Here is a 27,591-nt window from a genome sequence, read left to right as displayed (position 1 = left end):
AAGCGAGTGCTTCGTTTCTTCTATTTTTCGTGTCTTTTATATATAATATTTATATAGATAAGCTAATATATGTATGCACATATTACATATGAATACACATCTGGTGAAATCTACTGGTATCGAACTAGTACCATTTTCATCAATCCGTCGATCTCTTTAACGCCTACGTGCAAACTGCAGGTGTATTCCTTTTTCTTAATTTTGGAGTTGATGCACCAAAACCATAAACGTGTATACGAAACTGAAAAAAATATTATGTTTTTATGTATATGGCAGTGTAGAATATATTTTTAATTTTTCTTTATGTTTTATGTAGTGCGAGAGCGAAGTAAAAAAAGTAGCTTTACCGGGCGGCTCTGGCGGGAAAAAAGAAAGTGCAGAGTGCACAATAGCGGTATGCAATGCACTTCTGATCGAAATATAGGTAGATTGCATCCTTTCATTATGGAAAATGACGGGGCCATAAACGACCATTGTTGTTGTTGTAGCGAGTTAAACGTAATTGCAGCTACGTATAAATATGGCAACCAGAAAGTGTGTGTACAGTTTTAAAACACTTGTGCTTTATAAATAATATACAAAAATGAAAATTAATATTTTGTTGGACAATCACGAGGTTTTAGGTCTTTTTTTAATATTGAGTTTACTAACTTTTCTGTTTTTTCAGCTGTAATCCTCGCAACATTCTGCCCGGAAAACACTTCGCAAAGCTTCCTTAACTGCTGTCGAATTATTTTTTCCAATAGATCCAACAGAGTCTTAATAGGATTGAGATTCGGCGCTTGGGGGAGTGTTTTGATCTATTTGGAGCGCTGTACGAGAGCTAAAGCTTAACGATCTTTGCTATGTGTTTTGGGTCGTTATTTTGTTGGAAGCAAAGTGTTCTTGATAAGCCAAGCTTCCGACACGCTGTTTCAAATTCCTTTTAAAATCTCCCCATACCCCATTTAGCCATTCGTCGATTCACCGCCGCTGTGTTTCAGTGTATCAACATGTATGTATGTATGTATTTTATTTAATAAGAGCAATTCCTGATTTGCGCCAACAATCCGACGACCTCTTATCCCAAAAACACAAAAATTTACTTTCGTCTGAAAAATGGCTCGCTTCCAGAACTCTGGAAGCTTATTTATTAAGTTATTGGTGAGTCCAATGCACTCTTGTTTGTTTACAAGGGAAATACGGGTTTCTTGGAGCAACACTGCCAGGGTATCCAGCTTTAAGAAAAACTTTTCCAGCAGTTTCCGCACAAATACAATACTTTTTTTAAATACCATACCTGGGTTTGAATGTTAAAATTCCGGTTTGCTTGCAAGTGTTTATTACGCGTTGAATAAAGGAATACATTTTCCCAACATCTTTGCCATATTTCGGAAGCTATTTCCATATTTCCACTATTTTATATTATTTTGCTTAAATAATTATTTTTCTTTCTGCTGCACTAATTTTTATTATAATAATAATATATGTATATATATTTTTTTTATATTGAATAATAAATTTTATTTATTATAAATAATATATTAATTATTTATTTTCCTTGGTTGCCATGTTTTCATATTATTACCACTTTTAAATAAAGTTCGCTAACCGATAAATAATAATCACAAATAATGAAAAAACAAACGAAAAAAATCCTAATAAAGTAATGGTAGTATTAAAAGAAACAAACTGTACGCAGACTTTCTGGTGATTATATTTAGCAATCTTGCTTTTATAGCTTAAGAATGTAATGAAAGAATAAATAAATAAAAGTTCTGGGCCTGGGAAAGAAAACATGTTTTTGTTTGTTCAAAATCAGTTTTATTCATCAACGTAATTTCCATCAAGAACAATGAAATCATTCCAGCGCCGCTCTAACATTTCATTACTACTTTTGTAAAACGATTTAACTTTTGCCTGAAAATAGACCTCAGTTTCAGGGATAACCGCTTCATTCGAGTGAAATTTCTTACCGGAGAGCATTTTTTAGCTCTGTGAACAACCAGTAGTCAAGTGCAATTCGAAGGCGCATTCATGTAGGGCAAACACTGTTCAGAATAATCAACACGTTCTTGTTTTTGTCATCAGTGAGCAAACGCAGCACCCTTTCGACAGAGCTTTCTCATAGTCAAATGCTCATGCAATATAAAGCCAACACGTTCTTTTGAAATCTTTACGATGTCAGCTAACTCACGTAACTTCAATTTCCGATCATTCAAAACGATTTTGTGCATTGTTTGATGTTTTCTGGTGTTACCGCCTATTTGGACGTCCACTACGTTGTGCATCATCGGTGTTTCTACGACCAGTCAGCAAACAATCGTTTTACGATTGTTGGATTGAGCGAGTCCCCATAACACTTGACCCTTGCTTCACTTGAACGGTATTTTTTTCCACCAAGAAGCAGTGTAAAAATATTTTTTTTATCAATGAATAGAATATCATGAAATTTTAACAGCTGTATTTTTAAGGTAGTAATTGAAAAAGAGGTGAATGCTATAAAACTAGTGCCATCTATGTATTAGGCTCAGTACTTTTCTATCCGTGTGTTATATTATATATATTCTTGTTAAAAAACATCAGTAAAACATCTTGGTAAAAAAATGTATTTACTGTACGAATATATGAACACTTGTGGAGTGGAGAACATTAAGTTTTTTCTGAATGTGTTTGAATGCAAACAACGGTATAATATCGTTAAAAGATAAAGTTTTTATGATGTTCTCAAAATTTGAAAAATGGTTTAGTATGCAGGCATGGCAAATAAGTATATGTACGTATGTAAGCACATACTAACGTATTACATGCCGTTCAACCGACTGTGTGAAATTACGCACCAAAAACTGTTTGTCGTTGAAAATGTAAAGATTTTACAAACACTTATTTTCGATAAGATGCCAGCGAATGCAAACCATGTCTATGAATATCTTTTCTTTGAGAGAAATGTACTCAGATGTTTATTTGCTAATGTCTGCCTCGGGGTTATCCCCGTCAAGTAGAAACAACTTTTCACTTTTGTGAAGTTTTATTTTCATTTTCAACAAAGGATTTACTGAGGGTACCGCACACAAGCCCACTTGGCAACGGCCGGTTTCATTTAGTATTTTCGTTAAAAAGCAAAACTTCCAACATCTCGGTTCAAAAGCTCCTAGCTAACATTTTTTGAGATTTATGGTCGCGTTAATCATGGAAGTAATACCAGTAGAATAGGTAAGCAAATTGGAAATTTCGCTAGAACCAACCAAAGAGAGCTTTCCAAATATTGGCAAGCCAGTACAGGCAGTCAACTGATAACGTGTTACGTGGATTCACTAAAATGGTAAGATGCATGCATCAGCTCCTATGTAAACTATGGTCGGATGAAAGCATGGCTGTCGATTGAAATTTGCTTTGCCCAATCCACTAGAAGGGACTAGTCTTCTAAATACCGTCTATAAAGTTCTAGCAATGAATAATAAACTGTATGAGCTTAAGACAACATAGACATATCTGTAGCTCAGCGAAAAAGATGCAGCGGCTTGGTTGGCTGGGTCATGTTGTCCGAGAGGCAAACGGTCCACCTCTGAAAGTATTCGATGCGATTACCAACTGGTGGTAGCAGAGGAAAAAGAAGACCTCCTCTGCGTTGGAAAGATCAGATGAAGAAGGACTTAGCTTCACTTGAGGTGTCCAGCTGGCACCGGTTAGCACGAGAAAGAAACGACTGGCCCGCTTTATTAAAATCAACCAAAAGCGCGAAAGCGGTTATCGCGCCAATCAAGAAGAAAAAGGTAATAGTTTTAACAAAATAAATTTCCATTCTTGAAATGATACTTGTATGAGAGCAAGCTCAAAACGATTAAATCATTTTGACTTTTTTCGTGATACGATCTTTGGCTCAGTGCCACTCCATTAAATTCTTATATTTGAAATAAGTACCTACATAAGTCTTAACGAAGAAAACGTTTGTTTCTATTTTTATATGAATTTTAGTTGCAAATAAATCGAAAGCGAAACCGAATATAATCACGAAATAAAAAATTATATTCATGGAAATGGGCGTTTCACTCCCGATATTGTTGGAATTGTCAAAGCACTCAGAATCTAACAAATTATTTGTCAAAAATACCTTTTCGTGAAACAAGTTGGAGGTTTCTCTATTTTTACTTCCTGACAATGCACTTACTGTTATAGCGATGTCATCCATGGTGTCGCAAGTGTCCAACTTTCGACGAAACCTTAATACGGTGTGCGTTGCATTCTCGTATCCCAACATAAGTATATAGTCCTGTGATGGGTCCACTACAGGTTCAACATTTTCACTTTTGTGGATATGACGGTCCTAAAAAGATAAATTTATAAGTATAAAATTTAAAAGGATTTGGAAACAAGCATTACATTTAAAATGAAAAAAAATATTAAATCGCATTATTAACTGGAGGAATCTGGAGTCGATGAATATTTTATTACTTATGCCTTGTAAGGAATATCTTAATATTAGCTTGTGGGAAAATAAATCCATTATTTTCTCGGTAGCTGGCAACATTTTACACTAAAAAATTCTTTTGCTGTTTTTTGTTTGTTCCATTCAGTTGTGAAGTCAATAAGGAGAAAATTAAGAACATTTTTTTAGTTTTTCTTTGATAAAAGTGAAAATGCAAGCCAGCCAGTTGAAATTGTAAAAGGTGTTTATACTGTAACATCTAATTACGTGCAATTTTGGTTTCGTAGATTCCGTTCAGTCATTTACATATGATCTTAAGGGGGTCTTCTGGTCTCGAGGCCCTGAAATGAAGGGTTTTTTTGGGGATTGATTGTGACAAATCCTGTGAATATTTTAAAAAATGTTTTTTTTATTTTAAAGGTACATGTCTTGGCTTTTAAAAAATGGTTTTGACTTTGAAAAAAATTAACACCCGCGACCTTGAAATGGCGCTGAAGACGTCCACCTCCAAACGAAACAGGTCTCCATTTTGGTCACGGTTTTTCCACCTGGGTAATCAGAAAGCAAAAATTAGATATGCGTTGTCTTCAGAGTTGCCTTGGTTAAGTTTTCCCATGACAGATTTTTTTTTTTAAATTTTTTTCAAAAGTTATGCAACAATTTGCAAAAAAAATTTTTTTTTGCTCATTTTTTGAACTTTAAAAGGTTATAAAAATGGAATGAAAAAAATTTTCAAAAATCGTACACGGGGAAACTTAGCGGTAAGTTTTCCAAACCTTTTAAGACCAAAACCATTGAAATCGGAGTATAACTACTATGAAAAGTGTGACCAAAATGCTTAAAAAACACGATTTTCGGGGAAACGCGTTTAAAGATAAAGTTTATGATGAAAACGGCCGGAGGAGGGTACACTTCGGTGCCCAGAAAAATGTGAAAAAATGCGATTTTCAAAAAATCCTTTCTGTGGCGTATTCTCGCATACACATACAACAAAATTATGCAAAAAAAAAAAAAACGATTTTTTTTTCGCTGGAGACCAGAAGACCCCCTTAAAGAAAATGTCGATAAAATCGCAAAAATAATCGAATTTGACCGGCATGTTAGTAGTTCTACTAGATAGTTCTACCATCTGTGGAACACTTGCGAGACATATCGAAAACAGACTATCTGGTTCCCAATATATGTAGATCTGAACAAAGACTATAAAATACGAATACCCTACAGAAAGTATTGGCAGACCAGAGTCATATCAGATGATAGTGTCAATAATTACCAAAACAGGCATATCGATTAAAATTTATCAAAATGCGTACTTAAAGTCGATAAGTGTTGGATTAATATCATTTGCAAACACGGGCCAGGTTTTCCGTGCAAAACAGGGAACCTCTCAGTACTTCTTACTCCTCCTCTTTTTTTCCTCTTCATAATAGCAATTTTTGTAGAACCGATGCAATTTTATCAGCCAGTTGCAGAAGGTATGTTCATAGGAAGGAATGTACATAGATGCGTTTGATTTTCCTGCAAAAACTTGTTAAGATTATTTATCAATTTCCAATGCATTTGTAGTAGCTGCGATGAACAGCAAGCATCTTTGATCTCTAAACTTACACAAACTTCGTGCGGCGGTATGCGCGTGTTGTCTCGCGACGCCCTCAGGATATTTGGGGAATATCTCTCAATAGGGTGGTGCATATATGGACTATATTGTATACTACTACTAAAAATTTTTAGTTTTTATGTTGTTCGTATAACAACAACAGAAAATATATTGTTTTGATTTGAACGTTGTTTTACAAGTAAATATGTAAAGGTGCGCTAAAATAAGCAGAATGGCGTAGAGTTCCTAGTTTCTGTACTGACGTAGTAGTAATTTAAATTATTGCGAGTGTAATTGAAACACCGGATCGTGCAGGTAACGTGGAACCGACTGTTATAGTACTCCTAAAAAATGATTTTTCGAAAAATTTGAGCATTATACATTGTTTTTATCTTTTTGTGGAAAAAGGTGCTAAAAAGAAAATGAATATATGCAAATCACTAAGAAGAAATTTCATGTGTTTTTGTAATACGTTACGTATGTATATATGCATATGTACGTAAGAGTATTTGCACACATACACACACCCTTAAGGTTTTACGTAAGCTACATAAATATGGGTGTTCATCTTTCACTTTGTACTTAGCGTCACCGATTGTATGTCAATTATAGAGAATAATACCCCAGAGGAAGTAAAAGTTCACCTAACATCCAAAGGAGATGAGCACTAGACAACCAGTTTGAAAATATCGAATAACAACACCTATAAGGCCACAGCTGTCGATGACACTAACAGCTGAACCACAACCACGTATTTACACCCAATTTAAATGTGAACAGTTCAACCGTCGATATCTTCGTTGGGAATATTAAATGTATTCTTTTTCACCTCAAGTAATTTAAAAAAATCTCTATGTTAAGCAAAAGTCAAATTGGCAGAGGAGAAAGAGGAACGAAGCAGAGGTCAAGAAGGTCAGTTAAGTTTTAGCTTGACATTCGTTGAGTTTTTCCATATCTTATTACAATATACTCCCACTTTTGGGGGTTTCACTTTTCTTTTGTTATCTGTTACTTTTTGCCGGCCGTATCAATTTTCCAACGGCTCGCCGTGCCACATTATGCAGCGACTATCTGCACAAAAACATCACAGGAAACGGAAATTAAAAGTCGTTCGCAACATGTTTCCCTTTACGCTTCTCCTACAAAAGGGCAAGGGACATTTACGTGGTTATATTGTCAGGTAGACGATAATTATGCGAAGTACTCGCAAGCGGAAAGACCTGGCAAGTAGAAAAAAAGGTGCACGCACTAACGTATATATAAAAGCAGAAAGTTTACCCTAGACGCTCGCTCCACTTTATATGCTGTCATAAATTTAAAATTTCTTTACTGCTTTTGCATCCTTTCGCCCATCCAGCAACTTACGTACTTATGTGTTTATACAACGGCATTTTCCACAGTCATTTTATAAATTTTAATGTGTGTATGTTGTGTAAATTATACACAAATTTATATATGCACATACACTGAAGAGCAAAACTGTAACAAAATGTAATACTTTCTATTTCAACACATTTTTTTTTAGACATGTTTTAACAAATCAAATATTTTTTTTGCATAACTTTATTGGCATGTATGTACTCTCTCTCTCAAACCGGTTTGGTGTCAATGCAACAACAACAACACTAGTAGCAAGCAATAATGCAAATAAAGACAAATGTTACAGTTTTGCACTCAACCCATTTTTTATTTTTTACAATAAATAAAATAAATATTAATAAGATGTCCAATATCCTTTGGATTTTTTCAGCTCGTGGATACGACTGGGCATACTTCGTGTATACCTCAAGACAAAGTCAGTCGGAATAGCATCCCATACATCGCGTGTTCGCTCCCACAGCTCATTAACTCCACTGGGCGGACTTGAATATTCGGCAAGCTTCGATTTTACATGACTCCATAAATTTTCGATTGGGTTCATGTCCGGTGATTGTGGAGGCCACTTCAAGTTACGAAATTTTTGGCGTTGCATCCAATTTCGTACAACATGTGCGGTGTGCTTAGGGTCATTGTCTTGCTGAAAAATTACTTTTTCAGCAGCAAGGCCCATACTTTCCACTACACCCGGCAGATTTTGTTGCAATATGGCCAGGTATTCCTCTTTCCGCATTATACCGTCTATTCGTACTAAAGGACCCACACCATTTTTGGAAATGCAGCCCCACACCATAATGGAGCCACCACCATGTTTTACTGTCTGCTTGATGTGATGTGGCTGGACTGCATTTGGGTCTTTAACCCAATACCAGGCCCGACCATCTGACTGAAATCGATTGATTTTGGTTTCATCAGACCAAATAACCTGCAATCGTTTTGAAATTTTATGAAAAAAGGTCTTTTATAATCCATTTATAAAGACGTACCTGATCCCAATCTTCAACTGTCCAGCTTTGGTGAGCCGCAACAAAATCCCGCCTCAACCGCACATGTCTTTTTGTCAGCATTGGCTTGGTTTTCTTCTCCGCTGCCTTTAGCCCCAGTTTTGACAGGCTGCGCCTGGCTGTCCACTGACTGGCATCAATATCCAGCATCTTTAGTGCTTCTTTGGGAGTGACCGCCTTGCTGCTTGTTACCAAATTTGCCAGATGGCGGGCATCGCGGTCGCTTATCTTCCTTGGCCGGCCTCCTTTGTTACTGGGAACAGCGTCTGGTACATTTTTCCGCAGCCTTTGCACAGCCATGTGGCTCACTTCGAATTTTTTAGCTATTTTTCTTATAGACTCGCCCTTCTTCAGCAAATCAATTATTTGGCGTTGTACTTCCCGATTTAACATTTTGTCTTATTCACGGTCACGTTTATAATAATTAAAAATCCACCAAATATATAATTACGAGAAAAATAACGGAAAATTTGAAAATTAAGAGTGAGTGCAAAACTGTAACATTTGTCTTTATTTGCATTATTGCTTGCTACTAGTGTTGTTGTTGTTGCATTGACACCAAACCGGTTTGAGAGAGAGAGTACATACATGCCAATAAAGTTATGCAAAAAAAATATTTGATTTGTTAAAACATGTCTAAAAAAAAATGTGTTGAAATAGAAAGTATTACATTTTGTTACAGTTTTGCTCTTCAGTGTATATACATACATTGAACTTGGCTCTGATAGGCTCTTCCTACAGCGACTGCGAACTGTCAAAATTTCTGTAAGGCATATATGTATGTGTTTCTTTCAGTATTTTTTTCTTTTTATTTTTTTACCACGAGCGCAGTGTTGTTGTTATCTCTCCTTATTAGAGTGGATGTTGCTGCTGCAGCCATTATCATTGTTGTTAAGTTTTTAATTGCTGGGCCAAAGTCTTATCGTCTCTGCATACCCGACTCTGTTAGGATATTCTCACAAATCGAGTATTGCCTTCGTATCAGCCAAATACTCCACCCACATCTCAGTTCAAGTATCCTTCATTCTGACACCATTGCCGTCGAACGCTCGCAAACGTGTCAAGGTTTAAGGATTTAATTTGTTGTGAGACATTGAGCTCGAATGTCGTAGAGGCTGCCGTCACCGCCGTGTGCAAAGCTATTTAATGTGGGCGGAGTTCATTTTCTTCATTGTTCTTTCTTGAATCAATAAAAGTAACAAAAATGAATTTCGCTTCAATAAAATTTTACTTGACGATGTTAAAAAAATGCTGTCGGATTGCAATGACGGCAGTGACACTCAATCAGATTAAAACAAATTATTTAATAGGATTATGAGCTTGCAACTTTTGCGACTAAAATCAAAATGACGTGGCCCGCGGGACGCAAGGGAGGATAAGTGAATTTTTTGAAGTAAAAATAATAATTACGTTACCGAACTAGCACTACATACATGAATTAAACCTACAAACCCAAGTAATTTTAAAATTAATAAGAATGTCAAAATTTATGACTGTATTTTAATTTAATTTGCATTTGTATTTAATTTTAAATATATGCATGTACTACATATTAAAAATAAAATAAATAATTGGCGTGTACACTTCTGTTAGGTGTTTGGCCGAGCTCCTCCTCCTATTTGTGGTGTGCGTCTTGATGTTGTTCCACAAATGGAGGGACCTACGGTTTTAAGCCGACTCCGAACGGCAGATATTTTTATGTGGAGCTTTTTCATGGCAGAAATACACTCGGAGGTTTGCCATTGCCTGCCGAGGGGCGACCGCTATTAGAAAATTTTTTTTATTAATTTTGCTTTCACCGAGATTCGAACCAACGACCTCTCTGTGAATTCCGAATGGTAATCACGCACCAACCCATTCGGCTACGGCGGCCGACTACATATTAGGGCGGGTAAATTTTTTCCGACATTGTTCCTAGCAGATTCAGATTTTATATAAAATTATAAGAAAAAAAAGACAATTTCGAACAACCAAATTTTAGAAGAAGCTAATTTTATGTAATACGAAGTTAATATGGAGATTGATATTTACTAAATCATTATGAATACTATTTTTTGCAACAATTTAGGAATTTTTTTGTTACGAAGAATTTATGTTTGATGTCTTTTTTTCATTATAAAATTATATGCAATTTATATGTAATTTTTTTAATATTGTAAAATGAAAAGTGGGTGCAACTTAATCAAACTGTGAGTGTAAATCAAACTGAAACTTTTCATGTTTCCTATTACAATATTAAAAAAGGATATGTTTTAGATAGCTTCTGTGCCTTATGTCCCATGCCCATGGTGCCCTACAAATTGTGGTATATCAGTCCCATTCTGGGGAAAACCAGCTGTTTCGCGAACATCATCAACTTTTAAGCCATAAATATAACAAAGCCAACACTCAGGACTTTCTAAATCGGTTCAATAGTTTCAGAGATCTCCCGGAAAATACAAACAAACAAATTTTCCTCTTTTATAATAGCATACATGCACACATATATATCGAGAAAACTGGCTTTTATGCGTAAAATTAAGTCATATTCTGGCGGTTATTCTGCACACTTATCAAAAAAAAAAAAATAATAATGGATTGTGGATTATTTCGATTATGATTCCAGTATAGTGTTACGACGCACAGTGGGATCACTTTATAAACAATTGGGTCATAAATAGCAAAAAAGAATGAAGATTTGATATGTCATACATAAATACATCATAGTCAAATAGTCTGGATAATTATTTGGCATTGGTAGTACGAACAATGCGGGACCTGGGACGTATGTATAAATATACATGCATATGTGTGTGCATGGTTTTAAATGTTCTCTAATTCGTACAACAGCGATGTAACCTTAGCACAATTGAGAAGTGTTTGATTCAAAAATCAAATTCCCACTACCGGAAATTTTTTCCTCAAAATGAACCAAAGTTGACGACTATTTGTAACCCTGGACATTCTTATGTAATTGGGCACTCGCTGAAACTCGGACAACATATTCTGCACCAAAACTGATAAATACAGAATGTCCTTATTTTGTCTGTTCAGGTTAGGTACTATACATATTGGGATGAGTTTGGACACAATAGGCGTATTCATTTAAACGTCTACATTTAGGACATTGAATTTTAAACTTTTACACACACTGTTAATGTGACAAATGAAGCTCAACAAGTATTTGCGCTATTCTATTATACAGGGTTGCTCTCTGCTTTTGCTTAAATTTGCGCGCTGAAATCGACCCTTAAAGCTGTTTTTAGAGTTCATAAGTTAAGAGATTTACGTGGGGTGGCATTTAAGCATTTAGATGAATACTCCTAAACTTTTGCATGATAAGCATTGGTGACCGCGCTGGCTTCTACGATTTTCTTCTGCGCCCTCGTACCGTCCATTCTTGTAATGTGACCCAGCCATCTTAACCGCTGCGCTTTGATGAAACGTATAACATTTTCGCCCTTTATCAGTTGATCGACGAGCTAGTTCCATCTTATCCGCCACTCGCCGTGATCTTTGATTGTTCCGAAAATTCTTCTGAGTACTTTTCGTTTGAAGGCTTACAGTTTTGTTTTATTTGCATAGCATAATACTGGTCTAATGATGGTTTTATACAGATGAGTTCCGTTCACGACGCATACGATCTGTTCGCTGCTAGAATTCTTTCATCGATGGTGAGGCTCATTGAATTGTCTCTACTCGCTTGAAGTCTAAATAGGTAAAGGATTCAACGATTTCAAAAGAAAAATCGCCAATTTTCAGTTTGCCTGATGTTGGTTCATTTTGTCTGGACATTATCATATATTCGTCTTATCTTCGTTGATTTAAATACCAATTTTACTAGCAGCAATTTCAATATCAGCGAAGGTTTTGGTTAGGGCGTGGATATTTTTTCTGACAATTGCTATATCATCTGCGTGTCCGAATAATTGGGTAGTTCTGTCTAAAATATGTCCAGTCCTTTTTGCGTCCCTTACTTCATCGATGGCACAGCATAGCATAAGAATGAAGATTGTTGATGAGAGCGCATCCCTTTGTCTTACTCCAGTTTTGATTCTGAAGGGGTCGGATTTTTTATCTTGTATCATTACATTGGATACAGTTTCTTTCAGAGTCATCATCACTATTCTGGTTAGTTTGTTGCTTGCTTGAAATCAACAAACAGCATGTGCAGCCCAATGTTATGCTCAAAACATTTCTCTATGGACTGTTTGAGAGAAAAAATTTGGTCTATTGTTGACCTTCCAGGTCGAAGTCCGCATTGATACCCTGGAAGTACTCTTTCCGAGTGGCCTATAAGTCTTTTGTTAACAATTCTTGTGAAGATTTTATACGTTGTGTTGAGTAGGGAAATCCCGTGATAGTTTTTGCAGTTTAATTTATCGCCTTTCTTGTGAATGGGGAGTATTATTGCTGTGTTCCAGTCGCCTGGCAGTGTTTCATTATTCCATTCCATTCCATTCATTGTTCCATTGCGTTCTTTCAATGAAACTAGTACTTGCGTTTTTTAGGAGCTCAGCTGTTATATTGTCTTCTCCAGGCGCTTTGAAGTTTTTCATATAGTTGACTGCATCTAGTAATGTAGGTGGTTGTTCGTCAGGGTGGTCTAGAACTGTGTTGTTGTTCACATGAAGTATGCTAATATCTGTAAAAGCACCAATTTCACCAGCATTCAGCAGCTCCCTAAAGTACTCGACCCACCTTCTACTATCTCCTGCTCTTATATAAGTATATCACCATTTTGTTATTGCATATATTTGCCCTTGGTTGAAATCCGCGCTTTTCTGTCTTAACTTTGCTATAAAATTTGCGGGTTTGCTTGTCGTTGAAATTTATGCACAAGTTCTCTATCTCCTTTTTCATGGAATCTCTTTTCCTTCTTTGGCACATTTTCGTTGCTGCGCGCCTTTTTTCAATGTATAATATGTTTCTTCAGCGACACGAGTTTTCTTCAGCAACCATTTCTTCCTCACCTCATTTTTTAGGTCAATCATCCTCTTGCATTCTTTATCGAACCATTCTGAGTTTTTAATTTTAACTACGCGTCCAAGGCTAGAATCCGCTACGGTTGTGATTGAGTTCTGTATGCATTTCCATTCGTCTTCTATACTATCAGATGTTTTTTGTCCCCTTAGTTCTTTGTCAATTTCTGTCTGGAATGAAGTTTTGACCTTGAGATTCGCTAGTTTATTAGTGTTCCATTTTATTCTTTTTGCTCCTTTAACTTTCATGACGTTCGAGAGCTTATGTCTCACAATTATCCATACTATATTAAGTAATGGTCGCTGTCGCAATTTGGACCTCTAAGACTGCGGACATCAGATATGTTGCTTTTTCTTCATACGTTGATAAGAGCATGATCAATTTGATTTGCTTTGCTGCTTCTGGGTATCTTCCAGGTACCTTTGTGTATTTTTTTATGTGGAAATGCGGTGCTCGCGATATGTGTTGTCGTGGAGCTTGCGAAATTGCAGAGGCGTCTGCCATTATCGGACGTTCTCTCTTGAAGCGAATACATTCCAGCTACTTTCCTGTTGCAACTTATTTTTGCATTAAAATCTCCTAAGATCAGCGTTGTGTCATGTTTACTTATTTTGTTGTATAATTCTTCAAGTTTCGTGTAAAATTGGTCTTTCTCATTTTCGCTTGCGTCTTCGGTTGGCGCATATGCTGATATTAACGTTAGGTTGTTGAAAGGTCCTTTCATGCGTAATTTGCAAAGTCTGTCGTTCACTGGTTCGAAGCAAAGTATGATCCAGAATCCTGTGCCGCTTCTACCCGTTTTGTTTTCTGTGCCACTATACCACAAGTCGTATTCTTTTTTACTGATTTTTTCAGAGTCCTTCCACCTTATTTCCTGCAGGGCCACGATATCCATTCTACACTTTGCAAGCTCCGTAGCTATTTCGTTCATTTTGTCAGCTTGCATCATGGTCCTTATATTCCAAGAGCCGAGTTTCAATTCATTTTTCCTTTTTCTATTTATCCGGTCGTCTACGTTGTTTCGGGTTGTTATCCGAGGCGTTTGTGTAGCTTTCATGACAATACGTTTTCGCTGCGTGGGTTGTCAGCTCTACGTCAGTAGGGCTGGAGTTCAGGCAAGTGGTTATAGGGTTATACCGCCCATATTCGGTCGTCAGCGCCTCGTTTGTTATCGACAGGATGTACCAGCGCGTAGGAGAGGTTGACTGTTGAATAGGAGAGGCTTTATAATCGCGTCACTACTCCATTACTCATCGCTCACGATGATGATTACAAAAATTGGACATTGTTCATTTTTTTGGCTCATGCCTTTTTCATGAAACTTTTTAACAATTTCATTTTTATTTACGTGCATATGTATAATACATAAATTACGTTTTATATAATTAGATTTTTGAAATAGAAACAACTTTATTTTTTTATGTTTGCAAGAAAAAGTGAAAGAAAAACTTCAGCACAGTGTCACAAAAACCTTAGTTCAACTATTGCTTATTAGTAGAGAAGTGCGGTATGTATGTATAATTAGAATGCAAGAACTCGATTTTGAAAATTATAATTATAAACTTGAATATTCGCACATGTCGTGAAAATTGCCCTGCACCTGCTAACTTAGGCAGGTGGAATATATTTAAAATTTATCTACCGAATCAAGTAAGGATATTTCTAGAAATTTTTTCCATCTTCTCTAATCTCGCTAAATCTAATGATTATTTGACTACCATTCGAAAGTGCGTAGGTTCGAATCTCCGCAAATTTTTCTAATAACACCTTTCGACAGGAAAGGGCAAACCTCTGAGTGTATTTCTGCCATGCAAAAGCACCTCATAAAAAACCATTTGCCGTTCAGAGTGGGCTTAAAACTGTAGGTCGTAGAAAAACATCAAGAAGCACGCCACAATATGAGGAGGAGCGAATTATATTACATATAAATATGCAGACATAACTGAGTGGATTTAACTTATTATGTATAAGCAAAAAGCATATAAAGATGAGAGGTGCAGTTCTCTATAAGTTACGTTAACAAAACTGAACTAGGAAATTAAAAAAAAAAGCAATTAATTCTAAAATGATTGCAATTAGTTCCAACAAGTATTTCCATCAGCTTTTTGTCTTCGTGCATATAAATACAGACCAATGCATTATAAGCAAAAATATTGATATACCTTTGTATATTATAAATTATAACAACACTAAAGATTCATATGAAGAGAAAACCTTAAAAATCTTGAGACTACGATGGGAACGGCTCGGAAAAATTGAATGACCACAGAACATGCCACACAGAGGCCTTCTGAGCCGATTCCAGCCGATTAATAAGTACGCGATGATAAGTTCTCTAAATAAAAGCGGCTTATTCTAGTTCAGACCTAATAAAAGCTATGCGCAAAGTTTCAAGAGTATATGGACTGGAGCAACCCTTACTATTGCGACGAATAAAAGCAATCATTATAATCATTGGTGCGTGACTACTATTCGGAAGTGCACACATTTACTGATCAAATATCAGTTATTCCATTTAGTGATGATAATTGGATGTTGTCCTGCATTATCTATAGCTCTTACATAAAGCGTCTTAGATTCGAAGGCGTCAAAATTCAAAACTGTGAATAAATGAACGGTTTTATTTTATATTGAACTATTCCACCATTTATTATAGAAACACCAAGGCCACGTCTTTCACCACTTGGCCTTTCCAAGCACATCAGACCTTTCTTATTTTCTCTTTATCAGATGCCAGCAGAACCATTGATCCTTAATTCGCTACACCTGTCTGTCTATGCCGTCCTAAAACCCATCATTCTCTTACCTACGGTTACAACTGGGTACTTGAGTACTTGTTTTTGGATAGCCATTTGCGGTAGTGCGGCTAGATTAAGTGCCGCCACTTACGTCAGCGTTCGGGCAACCTAGGCAATAAGAGCAACCATAACCAACTTTGCTCCTCTACGCATTCTTAAAAACAAAATTTCAAGAAACTCGCGCTTAGAACCCGCTACATAGAAAACAATCCCACTGTACAACTCCTTTATATACTATAGAGGAGATTTACTCGAGCGAAACGCATTAAATGAAACGGAAACTCAAGCACATCTATGATTTTAAGTGGGGAGTTCAGCTGTTTTGTTAATATATTTCCTTGACGTAAATTGTCGCCGGTTAAGTAGGTAAGTATGTATTACTTATTTATCGTATGTATACACCCATATGTACTTCCATATGTCTCCAAGGAGGAGTAAGCTGTGGAGGCCGTGTTTGGTTTCAGATGCTGTTTGAGTTGCTCTTGCATTAATTCGTATAGTGTTCGGTGAAATTTAAAGTTGCAGGGACCAGAGAAAGCCATTTGGAAAATATGCTACAGATACATTTTGCTCATTACAAAGAAGGGTTGCTCAGTTTAATTTATACATACAATTTGAAAGATATATAGATTGGGCGAATGCTCGCATGTAGCGGTATGGGGCACTGTTACGCCATATTTGTGCTTGTTATCTGTGGGCACTGAAGGCACTCTACAGAGTAATTTTGAACACATCTCGTGACTTGTAAATTGCTTTTTGTGTGCCAGATACACGAACCTCTCAAAGAGTGTTTGTCAGTTTTGCCATCATTCTCAGCTCTCGCAACGTGCTATTATTATATGTATTTTCGTTTTGCGGTTGAGTGATGCGGTTTAGTGGTTTCCTCATTTTCCTACATATATGCAGGTATGTATACCATATACAGTAGATTCTGTTTTTATGCGGTATATACGTTCCGCAAGAAACAGCATAAAAAAAGCTACCAGTTCTATAGTAAAACTATAGATACGTTTCAAAAGTGCTAAGAACCGCATACATCTGAAATAATGTCATAAAATCGCATAAAAAAAGGGTACTAGTCCCATATTATAACTATAGATACGTTCCATAGACCGCATGAATCTGAAATAATTAAATAAAATCGCATAAACAAAAAATTGTATTTTTCAAAATTATATCTTTATTTAAGAAACGTCAGAATCGAAAAATAAATTTACATCGTCAGAAATAGAATCAGACAATACCCGCATGTTGCGCATTCGTTTAGGATTTGGCGTAAAATCACTTCCGTCACTTGAGGAAATGTACACGTCTGATCTGGATGGTGATGCAGGCGGTTCCATACTTGTAGGGTTCGCATTTTTGATGTAATCTGTGATGAGTTTTTGCTAAGCTGGTTTAGAATCCGCACTATTTTAAAACCGCATAAAAAAAAACCGCATAAAAACAGAATCTGTTGTATAGTATATTTCGCATCACCAAATGCCCAAGGGGCCATGTGTACGAGCAAGTATTTCAATACGAGTTTTATATGAGTACTAACATATACATATGTACAAATATATACTGGGACAATTTGGTAAGTGCGAGGCCTTACAACGAAGTTTGATTTTGTTAGTTGGCTAGTTTTATTGGGTCATGGTGCACTGTGATCACTGATGTGGTCTTGCTTGACCGCGAGCCGGAATTTGAGCATTTCTTCGGCATTTTTGTTATAGAGAGAGCTGCACATTCGTAGAGGATGTGTTCTTATGTCACTATGCACATAATTCAGATATTGGCAGTCGAAGTTACTTTATCATCCTTGCTCTGGTGTCTCATCTCCTAGCTCACAAAAACGGCAGACGCTTGATTCTACTAAATATTTTTATTTTTTGTTTTCCTTGTTCACTCCTCTGGGGAGCATAGGGCCTTGACAAGGCTCAGTCTTGCGTTGGTTTTGTTAATCTATTTTGATTTCTGACAGGATAGAGGATTAGCCTGCCGCTACTGCCGCTACTAATAGCCCACTCATATTAAGGGTTTCTACTTGGAATGAAAGATAATAAGCTGGAAATTGGTAAAACCTTTGTTTTGTCGCCCTAAATATTGTCTCAAAAGTCACAAATGCTATTGTGTCCGCGTCTTACGATATTGAAGGTCAAAGGTCACAAAAAACGATTTTTCGCGAATATCTCGGTTCCTATTGCTTAAATGATATTTTCACCTATCATGAAAGTTGTAGAGTATAAAATTCTCTACAACTTTTGTCTAGATTTTTTTTTATACGATCAACCGTTTTTGAGGTAGAGCGCGAAGAGTGCGCAGCGTACAGTCATATATGAGCTAATGCAGGGTCAAGCGTGAGTTACGGTTATCAGTACGTTGTATAAAGTCAATTATTGACAAAAAAATTATAATTAGTAAGCAATGCCCATTATTTCTGTACTTATTATTCATTATTTATATTTAATTATTCAACTATAGTATATTATTAACTCTGGTTTATCTATTTTAATTATATTTTAAAATAAAAAGACAGTAAAGAAATATATTTTAGATATACCTTTATTTATCATTAAATATGGCATGTTATACATTTATTAAAATGTGAGTTTAAATATTAAAATAATTTGTGAATCGAATGAAATTGCGAATGGAAGCTAGTTATCTTCTTCTTCGTCATCTTCTTCTTGTTGTCGCTCTAAAATATTCAAATCATTGTCATCATCCTCATTATCGCTCATATTCATTTCCAAACCTTCTAGAATTTCAGGATCGTATGTGCTTTCTTCATCGGGATTACTTGGATGTAGTGGAGCGTTGAAGCAAGCTTGTCCATTACACCGGCCACAAGCTAAAAAACATAGCAGCCCTGATTTTCTGCATCCACAGCGGGAACCACAACCATTTTTTCAATTGCAAAATATTGTGTTTAGTAGTTCGGCTGATGTCCAGAGTATTTTTCATGCCGCTCCGTGGCTAGGGTCTCGAGATAGAGACCAAAACGTGGACCCTAGAATGTGTTTGTACAATATGGATATCAAATTGAAGCTGTTGGTGAATGCTTTAGTACAGAGTATTTTTCATGCCGCTCCGTGACTGGGGTCTCGAGATATAGGTCAAAACGTGGACCCGGGTAACCTTTGGTTGTGTATGTACAATATGGATATCAAATGAAAGCTGTTGATAAGTGCTTTAATACGGGGTAATTTTCATACCTATTGATGACTAGGGTCTGGAAATATATGCCAAAACGTGGACCCGCCGTGTCTTTGAACCGAATTAAACCAAACTTATACACATTGTTAAGGAGGTATTGAAGATGGTTTCCGTATAGTTTGGATCCCTATTGGTGGATAGGGTCTCGAGATATAGGTCAAAACGTGGACCCGGGTAACCTTCGGATGTGTATGTACAATATGGGTATCAAATGGAAGCTGTTGGTAAATGCTTTAGTTCAGAGTATTTCCATCCGCTCCGTGACTAGGGTCTCGAGATAGAGACCAAAACGTGGACCCTAGAATGTGTTTGTACAATATGGATATCAAATGAAAGCTGTTGATAAGTGCTTTAATACGGGGTAATTTTCATGCCTATTGATGACTAGGGTCTCGAAATATATGCCAAAACGTGGACCCGCCGTGTCTTTGAACCGAATTAAACCAAACTTACACACATTGTTAAGTAGGTATTGAAGATGATTTCCGTATAGTTTGAATACCTATTGGTAGATAGGGTCTCGAGATATAGGTCAAAACGTGGACCCGGGTAACCTTTGGTTGTGTATGTACAATATGGGTATCAAATGAAAGCTGTTGGTGAATGCTTTAGTACAGAGTATTTTTCATGCCGCTCCGTGACTGGGGTCTCGAGATATAATAGGTCTATTTATAAGTTCGTGCGGTTTTACAACAGATGGCGTAACTTGATTATTATTCCATCGATCCACATTTCCAAACATTCATTGGAGAGCTACTGTCGTAAGGCACAAACGTCAGTATAAGTTTTTTATTTGAAGCGTAAACAACAATATTTTTACCACACTTGAAAATGTCGAATTTCGTGCCAAATAATGTGTTTTTGCGGGGAATTCTTCTTCATTATTTTAATATGAAGAAAAAAGCAGCCGAAAGTCATCGTATCTTGGTGGAAGTTTATGGTGAGCATGCTCTATCTGAGCGAACGTGCCAGAAGTGGTTTGCACGCTTTAAAAGTGGTGATTTTGGCTTGGAAGACGAAGAACGCGAGGGTGCGCCGCCAAAGTTCATGGATACCGAATTGGAGGAATTGCTCGATCAAGATCCGGCTCAAACGCAAGAAGAGGTTGCAAAAACTTTGGGAGTTGATCAATCAACCATTTCCAAACGTTTAAAAGCCATGGGAATGATCCGAAAGGTAGGCCATTGGGTGCCGTATGAATTGAAGCCAAGAGACGTTGAACGCCGTTTTATGGCATGCGAACAACTGCTTCAACGGCACAAAAGAAAGGGTTTTTTGCATCGAATTGTGACTGGCGATGAAAAGTGGGTCCATTACGACAATCCAAAACGTCGGGCAACGTATGGATACCCTGGCCATGCTTCAACATCGACGTCGGCGCAGAATATTCATGGCCTGAAGGTTATGCTGTGTATCTGGTGGGACCAGCTGGGTGTTGTGTATTATGAGCTACTGAAACCGAATGAAACGATTACGGGGGATGTCTACCGACGACAATTGATGCGTTTGAGCCGAGCACTGCGAGAAAAACGGCCGCAATACGCCGATAGACACGACAAAGTTATTTTGCAACATGACAATGCTCGGCCACATGTTGCACAAGTGGTCAAAACATACTTAGAAACGCTCAAATGGGATGTCCTACCCCACCCGCCGTATAGACCAGACCTTGCGCCATCCGATTACTATCTCTTCCGATCGATGCAACATGGCCTGGCTGACCAGCACTTCCGTAATTACGATGAAGTCAAAAAATGGATCGATTCGTGGATTGCGGCAAAACCGACCGAATTTTTCACAAAGGGAATCCGTGAATTGCCAGAAAGATGGGAAAAAGTAGTAGTAAGCGATGGACAATATTTTGAATATTAAATTTGTAACCATTTTACGTCAATAAAGTTTCAAATTTCGAAAAAAAACCGCACGAACTTATTCATAGTCCTATTAGGTCAAAACGTGGACCCGGGTAACCTTTGGTTGTGTATGTACAATATGGGTATCAAATGAAAGCTGTTCATAAGTGCTTTAATACGGGGTAATTTTCATACTTATTGATGACTAGGGTCCCGAAATATATGCCAAAACGTGGACCCGCCGTGTCTTTGCACCGAATTAAACCAAACTTACGTACATTGTTAAGTAAGTATTGAAAATGGGTTTCGTAAAGTTTGGTTGTAATTCGAAGCACTGGCAACGGGTACAGCGTTCTTTTGAACCAGCCATAATGTCGCTTACTTTTTTAACGCTTGGGGCGGAACTGAACTGTCAAATTGACAGTGTGAGTTACAATGTGTCAATATTTCTTTCTGATTTGGATGCCATAAGGAAAAAACGTAAGTGCAACATGTAAAAATTGTTTGTGAATTTTTTTGGAGTGGATTTTAGAAGAGTAAATAATTTCTTACGAAATTTGAGAATTTAATGTGAAATCCGAATGAAATTATGTGTTCGTGAAAAAAAAATTTGTTTTCGTTTTTTTGTTTTTGAAAATATAAATGGATAATGGTTAAAAAAGCTCCAATGCTTAATAAAACATATAAATTGAAACGAAAAATTCATGGATGATCAGGAAAAAAGACGATTGTTTATTCATATGCGTTGATTTGAAATTTAAAAACAATCTTCTTTTTTCCTGATTTTCAATTTATATTTTATATTTACTCAAAAACAAATAGAAAAACAAAAAATATTATTTATGCCAAAGCGCTTGAATAAAGAATAAAGAAATAAATAATATGAAAATCATATATTTTCTGTTCTAAACCATATCTATTCTATTTTAGTGTGCCCAGCGAAGGGGGCCGGCTTTGCTAGTTTTAAAATATAATTAAAATAGATAAACCAGAGTTAATAATATACTACAGTTGAATAATTAAATATAAATAATAAATACAGAAATAATGGGCGTTGCTTACTAATTATAATTTTTTTGTCAATAATTGACTTTATACAACGTACTGATAACCGTAACTCACGCTTGACCCTGCATTAGCTCATATATGACTGTACGCTGCGCACTCTTCGCGCTCTACCTCAAAAACGGTTGATCGTATAAAAAAAAAGTTTAGACAAACGTTGTAGAGAATTTTATACTCTACAACTTTCACGATAGGTGAAAATATCATTTAAGCAATAGGAACCGAGATATTCGCGAAAAATCGTTTTTTGTGACCTTTGACCTTCAATATCTTAAGACGCGGACACGATAGCATTTGTGACTTTTGAGACAATATTTAGGGCGACAAAACAAAGGTTTTACCAATTTCCAGTTTATTATCTTTCATTCCGAGGTTGACCCCTTTTTTTACTAATTTCACTGGGCTATGAGTAGTGGGAATGCCCAACTGTCGTTGCTTGGGAACAACGCCTTCTTACTGCTTTGAGCGCCATCTGTATTTCAGATTTTTCTGGCAGAAGGATCACACAGATGGTTGAGGACTTCGCTATTATCGCGATGCCCGCTTCCTCTTGCTGGCGCCACTGATGCATTGTGTAACTGTGTGTTTTTCCTTTGTTTTAACAGCCACAATGCAAGTAATGCGCTGACCATTGTGCGGGAGTAAGGATGCGAAGGATACGTTTTTTGGGGTTGAGGAGTGAGAATTTTTGTTTTTTTTTTTTTGTAGAAAAAGGGGGAAAAATAGATACATTTGGACAAGTGCGAGGACCTTGCTTTCCGTGGGATTCGAATCCACAACCTCTGGGATGGCTGGCTAGTGCACTTACGCTAGACTACCGAGGCCGTAAATATAGCTCCCTGAAATGATAACGATGGCTTCAATGCCTAGTATAGTATCCAGTAAGAGTTCGTAAGGCCTTTCTATCCATATTTACAACAAACGATTTTTATGGCGACTTTATCTCTTTTAATCGGATTTTTTATTCGCTCCTACACATATGTTTCGGGAAATTCATATTGATAGGAGCTCACCAAATCTAATTGGCGGCAGAAAAAGGGGGCATACGCTGAAGCTCCTGAAAAAATTACATTGATGAAGCACTGATATGTTCATGTATTTATTGTTGTGATCTACAATTTGGGGATCGTATTATTCCAATAGCCTCCGTAGTCGAATGGGTTGGTGTGTGACTACGATTCAGAATTCAGAGAGAACGTAGGTTCGAATCACCGTGAAACATAAAAATGAAGAAAACGTTTTTTTCTAATAGCGGTCACCTCTCGGCAGGCAATCGCAAACTTACGAGTGTATTTCTTCCATGAAAAAGCTCCTCATGAAAAACTATTTGCCGTTCGGAGTCGGCTTAAAACTATAGGTCCCTCTATTTGTGAAACGCTATCAAGACGCACACCACAAATAGGAGGAGGAGCTCGGCCAAACGCTAAAAAAGGGTGTAAGCGCAAATTATATATGTATATTATATGTGTATATATATTATTCCAATAACGCAAACAGTTGGATACGTTTACAAAACAGCTTAATATCGCTGGAATGCAACACAGTAGGCTCCTTGAAAGCCATTAAACCACTCTTAGTAGATTATGATTAGATTGCACAAGCTTTGCTGATTAAATGTAATATTAGCTTTTATTAAACTATTTCTGTTAAAATCTTAGCAAAAAAAAAAAGTAGATAAAAATAAAAAATGTACTGTGTCTTTGCTATATGTCTCGCGACCCTATAATTTGAATTGAAATTTTGATTTGAAACTAAAGTAATAACTGTTCAAATAAATAGTATTCGACATCAATACTTAATGCGGGCTAGTGTTTTGAGGAAATTTTAAATGACATAGTGACATTTGTTTCTCTACTTCCTTACTAATTGCTAGAAATGGATCGATAGGGCATAAATCTTTGCACTAACTCTATCGTCGTCATATATAGAAAACTTGATGCAGAAACTTTATTAAGAGCTTCCTTTAACTAACAGTTTAGAATTTAAAGCGTGTGAAATTAAGCTAAATTTATGGTGCAACTTCTTGTTGAAACACGCCGTATTATTAATGGCCGGATATGTTGTCAGTTGCAGGGGTTTTCAAACGTCCCTCGTAAGGGTAGAAGCATTCGATATTTGTGTTTATGTATGTATGTATTTATATGAGCTTACGTGAATTGTTTACGGACGGCGCAAGGATGGGAAATTCGATGGGCGAAGATACATTGGAACGATTTCGAAAATCTATCATTCGTACCGTTGCCGTGACCGGCATTCAGTCTGGCTCCGTTCCTCACGTCAATCCAATCCATTTTTATTTTACATTTGCTCGACTTACGTCATTATTCAAGTTGTAACTGCAGTAAAATCTGTAATCTTTTCTGATTAACGGAACAATCATAAGCGATTTCATCAACCAATTGAAACTGAGTATTTTTCAACAATATAAGTAAAGGATGTATAAGGACTGTATGTAGTAAGAGCTGTAATTCCAGAAACAGTGCATGCGTATGTGAAAATATGAATGTGAAATTTGAGAGATAAGATCTGTATAAAATATCGTCCTTTATTAAATTTTTGTTCTTTGCGCATTTCCATTTCTTTAAATAGAAAGTGACGTATGCCTCGAACATCATTTGCTTTATATAATCTGTCATTGAGGTATTATGATGCGAATGATTGTTAATGTTCACCACCATTGAGGTTGGTGTATGAACTGCCACTGGCATTTGCAATAGCGATGTCATAAACGATGATGACTGTAACTGGAAAAACTTTTGACTAACGGCTTGCCAGAGGAGTTTTTTGTGGATTACATGCCAATGCCACTAAAAGCAAATTCAAATTATTATTTAAAAATCCCTTGTGCATTTTTAGAACTTTTCACGAACTACTCCTTCGGCGGTGTATTTCACAAGTTCTGTCTAAGTCTTCAACCACCCAACTTACTATTGCGGAATATGATAGTAAGTGTGCATGTTCATAATTGAATTCGACTTGCTACATTGGTGATGCTGCACTATTCATCCGTCGCCTAAAGCATTTGTTGATGTCACAAAACGAAGTTGACACTCCTCAGAGATTTTCGTGTTTGCTTTAGCGCATTTAAATGAATGATATGAAATGAACGAAGGAGCTGAAGCAACTCTTTATGCAAACATACATACATACATATATGTCTGCACATATGAAAGCAAGCCAGTCCGAAAAAGTACTAAGAATTCCCTGACAAAAATCGAACTATGTAGTCCGAAAAATCCCAGATTTGCACCAATTATAAATCGATTCATTCATGCCTATTTCATTTGATTTCAACCTTTTAATTCACTCTTATTTGGTTATGTTGTAAGCCATAAAAATTAAAGTATATTGAAATATGTAATAAGTAATTGAGTATGGAATAAGAAGGTTTTTAATGTGTATTCATAATTTTTATTTTATTTTTTAATTGCCTTTTTAAATCTCAATTTAGTAATTTTGGTCCATAATTGTACTAATATTTTTTGGCTATTTTGAACCAGTAAAAGACTCGTAGGACTTCGCCATGTAAAAAATACCAGTTGCTTGCCTTACTAGTTGGGTATACAACTCATACTTATTAGTTATGCGGTATTTTACAACTAGTACATTTGGGTACAGGGTACATACAGACGTTGGAAAATACGTATGATGATACGATGCGCATCGAGTTATCGAGTACGTTGCCGTAACGGCGCGCTTGAATATATTTGTTGTTATCACATTTATTGAGAGGCGTTCATTTATCTGTTTTTCCCGAAGGGTTCGCGTGGATTTTTTATGCCTTGGGAAGAGCACTGATAATTTTGTAAGAAATATACTTCAGAACGATTCGGTTTTCGTAAAAATTTTGGTGAATTGTTTTCTAATTTATCTTGTAACTGGTAAGTAAGTAAAAAATAAAGTATCTGGAGTATTCCTACAGCAATTTACTTTAGTTGAAACGATTCAAAAACCACACTCCAGCTCTTCGAAAAGCAGTCATAGAGTTGCACAAGACCGGATTTTACCACTGTGCTATTTCAATACAAGTAAACGTTTCAAACGATGGTTTTCGATGCCTTGAAATATTTTTCTGAGTAGGAAGATCCAATAACGAAAAGAACAATTACGCTTCGATTGGCAGTAGCAGGGCTCCACAGTTGACTAGCATGGAAAAAGCCATGAGTAACAGCACCGCAACGACAGCGCCGAATTGAATTTGTACGAGGGCATATATCCCGGACTCAAAATTAGTGGTATTATATTTTATTCAGTGTTAAAACGAAATAGAGCTAGATTAAATGGTAGGAAGTACGTGAGGCGGCAAGCACGTGCAGCATTCGACCCCAAGTTCGTCTCTCCAATTAAAAGCCACGGGGGAGGCCCGATAATGGTGAGGGCTGCTTTTCGTGGAACGGTGTCCATATTACCGATTCATCGTATTGAAGGTAATCTGGATGCGGTCAAATATGTTCAGATACTTCAAAATGTAATGCAGAAGAGAATTTACCAGTGATTTTGAAATTTCAACAAGACAATGATCCGTAGCACAATTCCAGTGTGGCAAAAAAGTTTTTCGAAGACAATTTGGTTACGGTTTTGGATTGAACATCACCGAGGGCCGACTTAAATCCCATAGAACATCTTTGGGACGATGTAAGAAATGCACTCAGTACGCAGAATATCACAAATCTGGATAAATTATTTGAATTTGCCAAGGCAGTATGGGAGTCTATTCCTGTTGAATGTTGTAGAAGTTTAATAATGTCAATGCAAAGGCGCTGTGTAGCAGTAATAAAGCAAAAAAGATAAAAATATTAATGTATGTATAATTCCCTTTCGCCTCCATTTTTTGAGATTTGACTATTATTTTCCTTCGTTCTTAAGTATTTTTTGAGCAAAGATATGAAAAATAAAAAGAAAAAAGTACATATGCAAGTACACTGTACATTTGTGTACGCGGATGGGCACAGAAATGTTTTACGGGAGGGCTGTGGCATTTGCTTGATTGGCATTCAACCTCAGATAGAAATACATCAAATACCTTACAGCCACCCAAATCTCCTTTCCACGATCGATTCGTTTATCCTATCTTGAGCCATCGAGTTCATACATACATACATATACAGTGGATCAAAGCGTATTTCATGCAGTTTCAGTTTATGAATTTAAATTATTGCAGAATGAAAAATTTTCGCAATTTAAAAAAACATTTTATGTAAATATTTAGTTAAACGATGAAATTATTAAATTAGATACTAGTAATACAACACTAGCAGACATAAAAATTGAATCCTTATATAATATATAAAACAAATAGAATACGAAAAAACACTGCAACAAGTACTAC

At 36.5% G+C, this 27,591-nt stretch overlaps 1 protein-coding gene across 1 annotated transcript in view; it reads right to left on the bottom strand.

Annotated features, from left to right (window-relative positions):
- LOC128861221 (MOXD1 homolog 2) overlaps positions 1 to 27,591 on the bottom strand; it is a 171,359-nt gene that overhangs the window by 95,975 nt on the left and 47,793 nt on the right. The window contains exon 2 of the mRNA XM_054099179.1: positions 4,148 to 4,303. Coding sequence (XP_053955154.1) covers positions 4,148 to 4,303 — 156 coding nt within the window. The remainder of the gene's footprint in view (positions 1 to 4,147; positions 4,304 to 27,591) is intronic.

The sequence above is a fragment of the Anastrepha ludens genome, chromosome 4, assembly GCF_028408465.1.
Source record: "Anastrepha ludens isolate Willacy chromosome 4, idAnaLude1.1, whole genome shotgun sequence".
In the NCBI taxonomy this organism is placed as follows: Eukaryota; Metazoa; Arthropoda; class Insecta; order Diptera; family Tephritidae; genus Anastrepha; species Anastrepha ludens.
The sequence above is the reverse complement of the archived record's forward strand: the minus strand, read 5'-3'. Positions and strand labels throughout refer to the sequence as shown.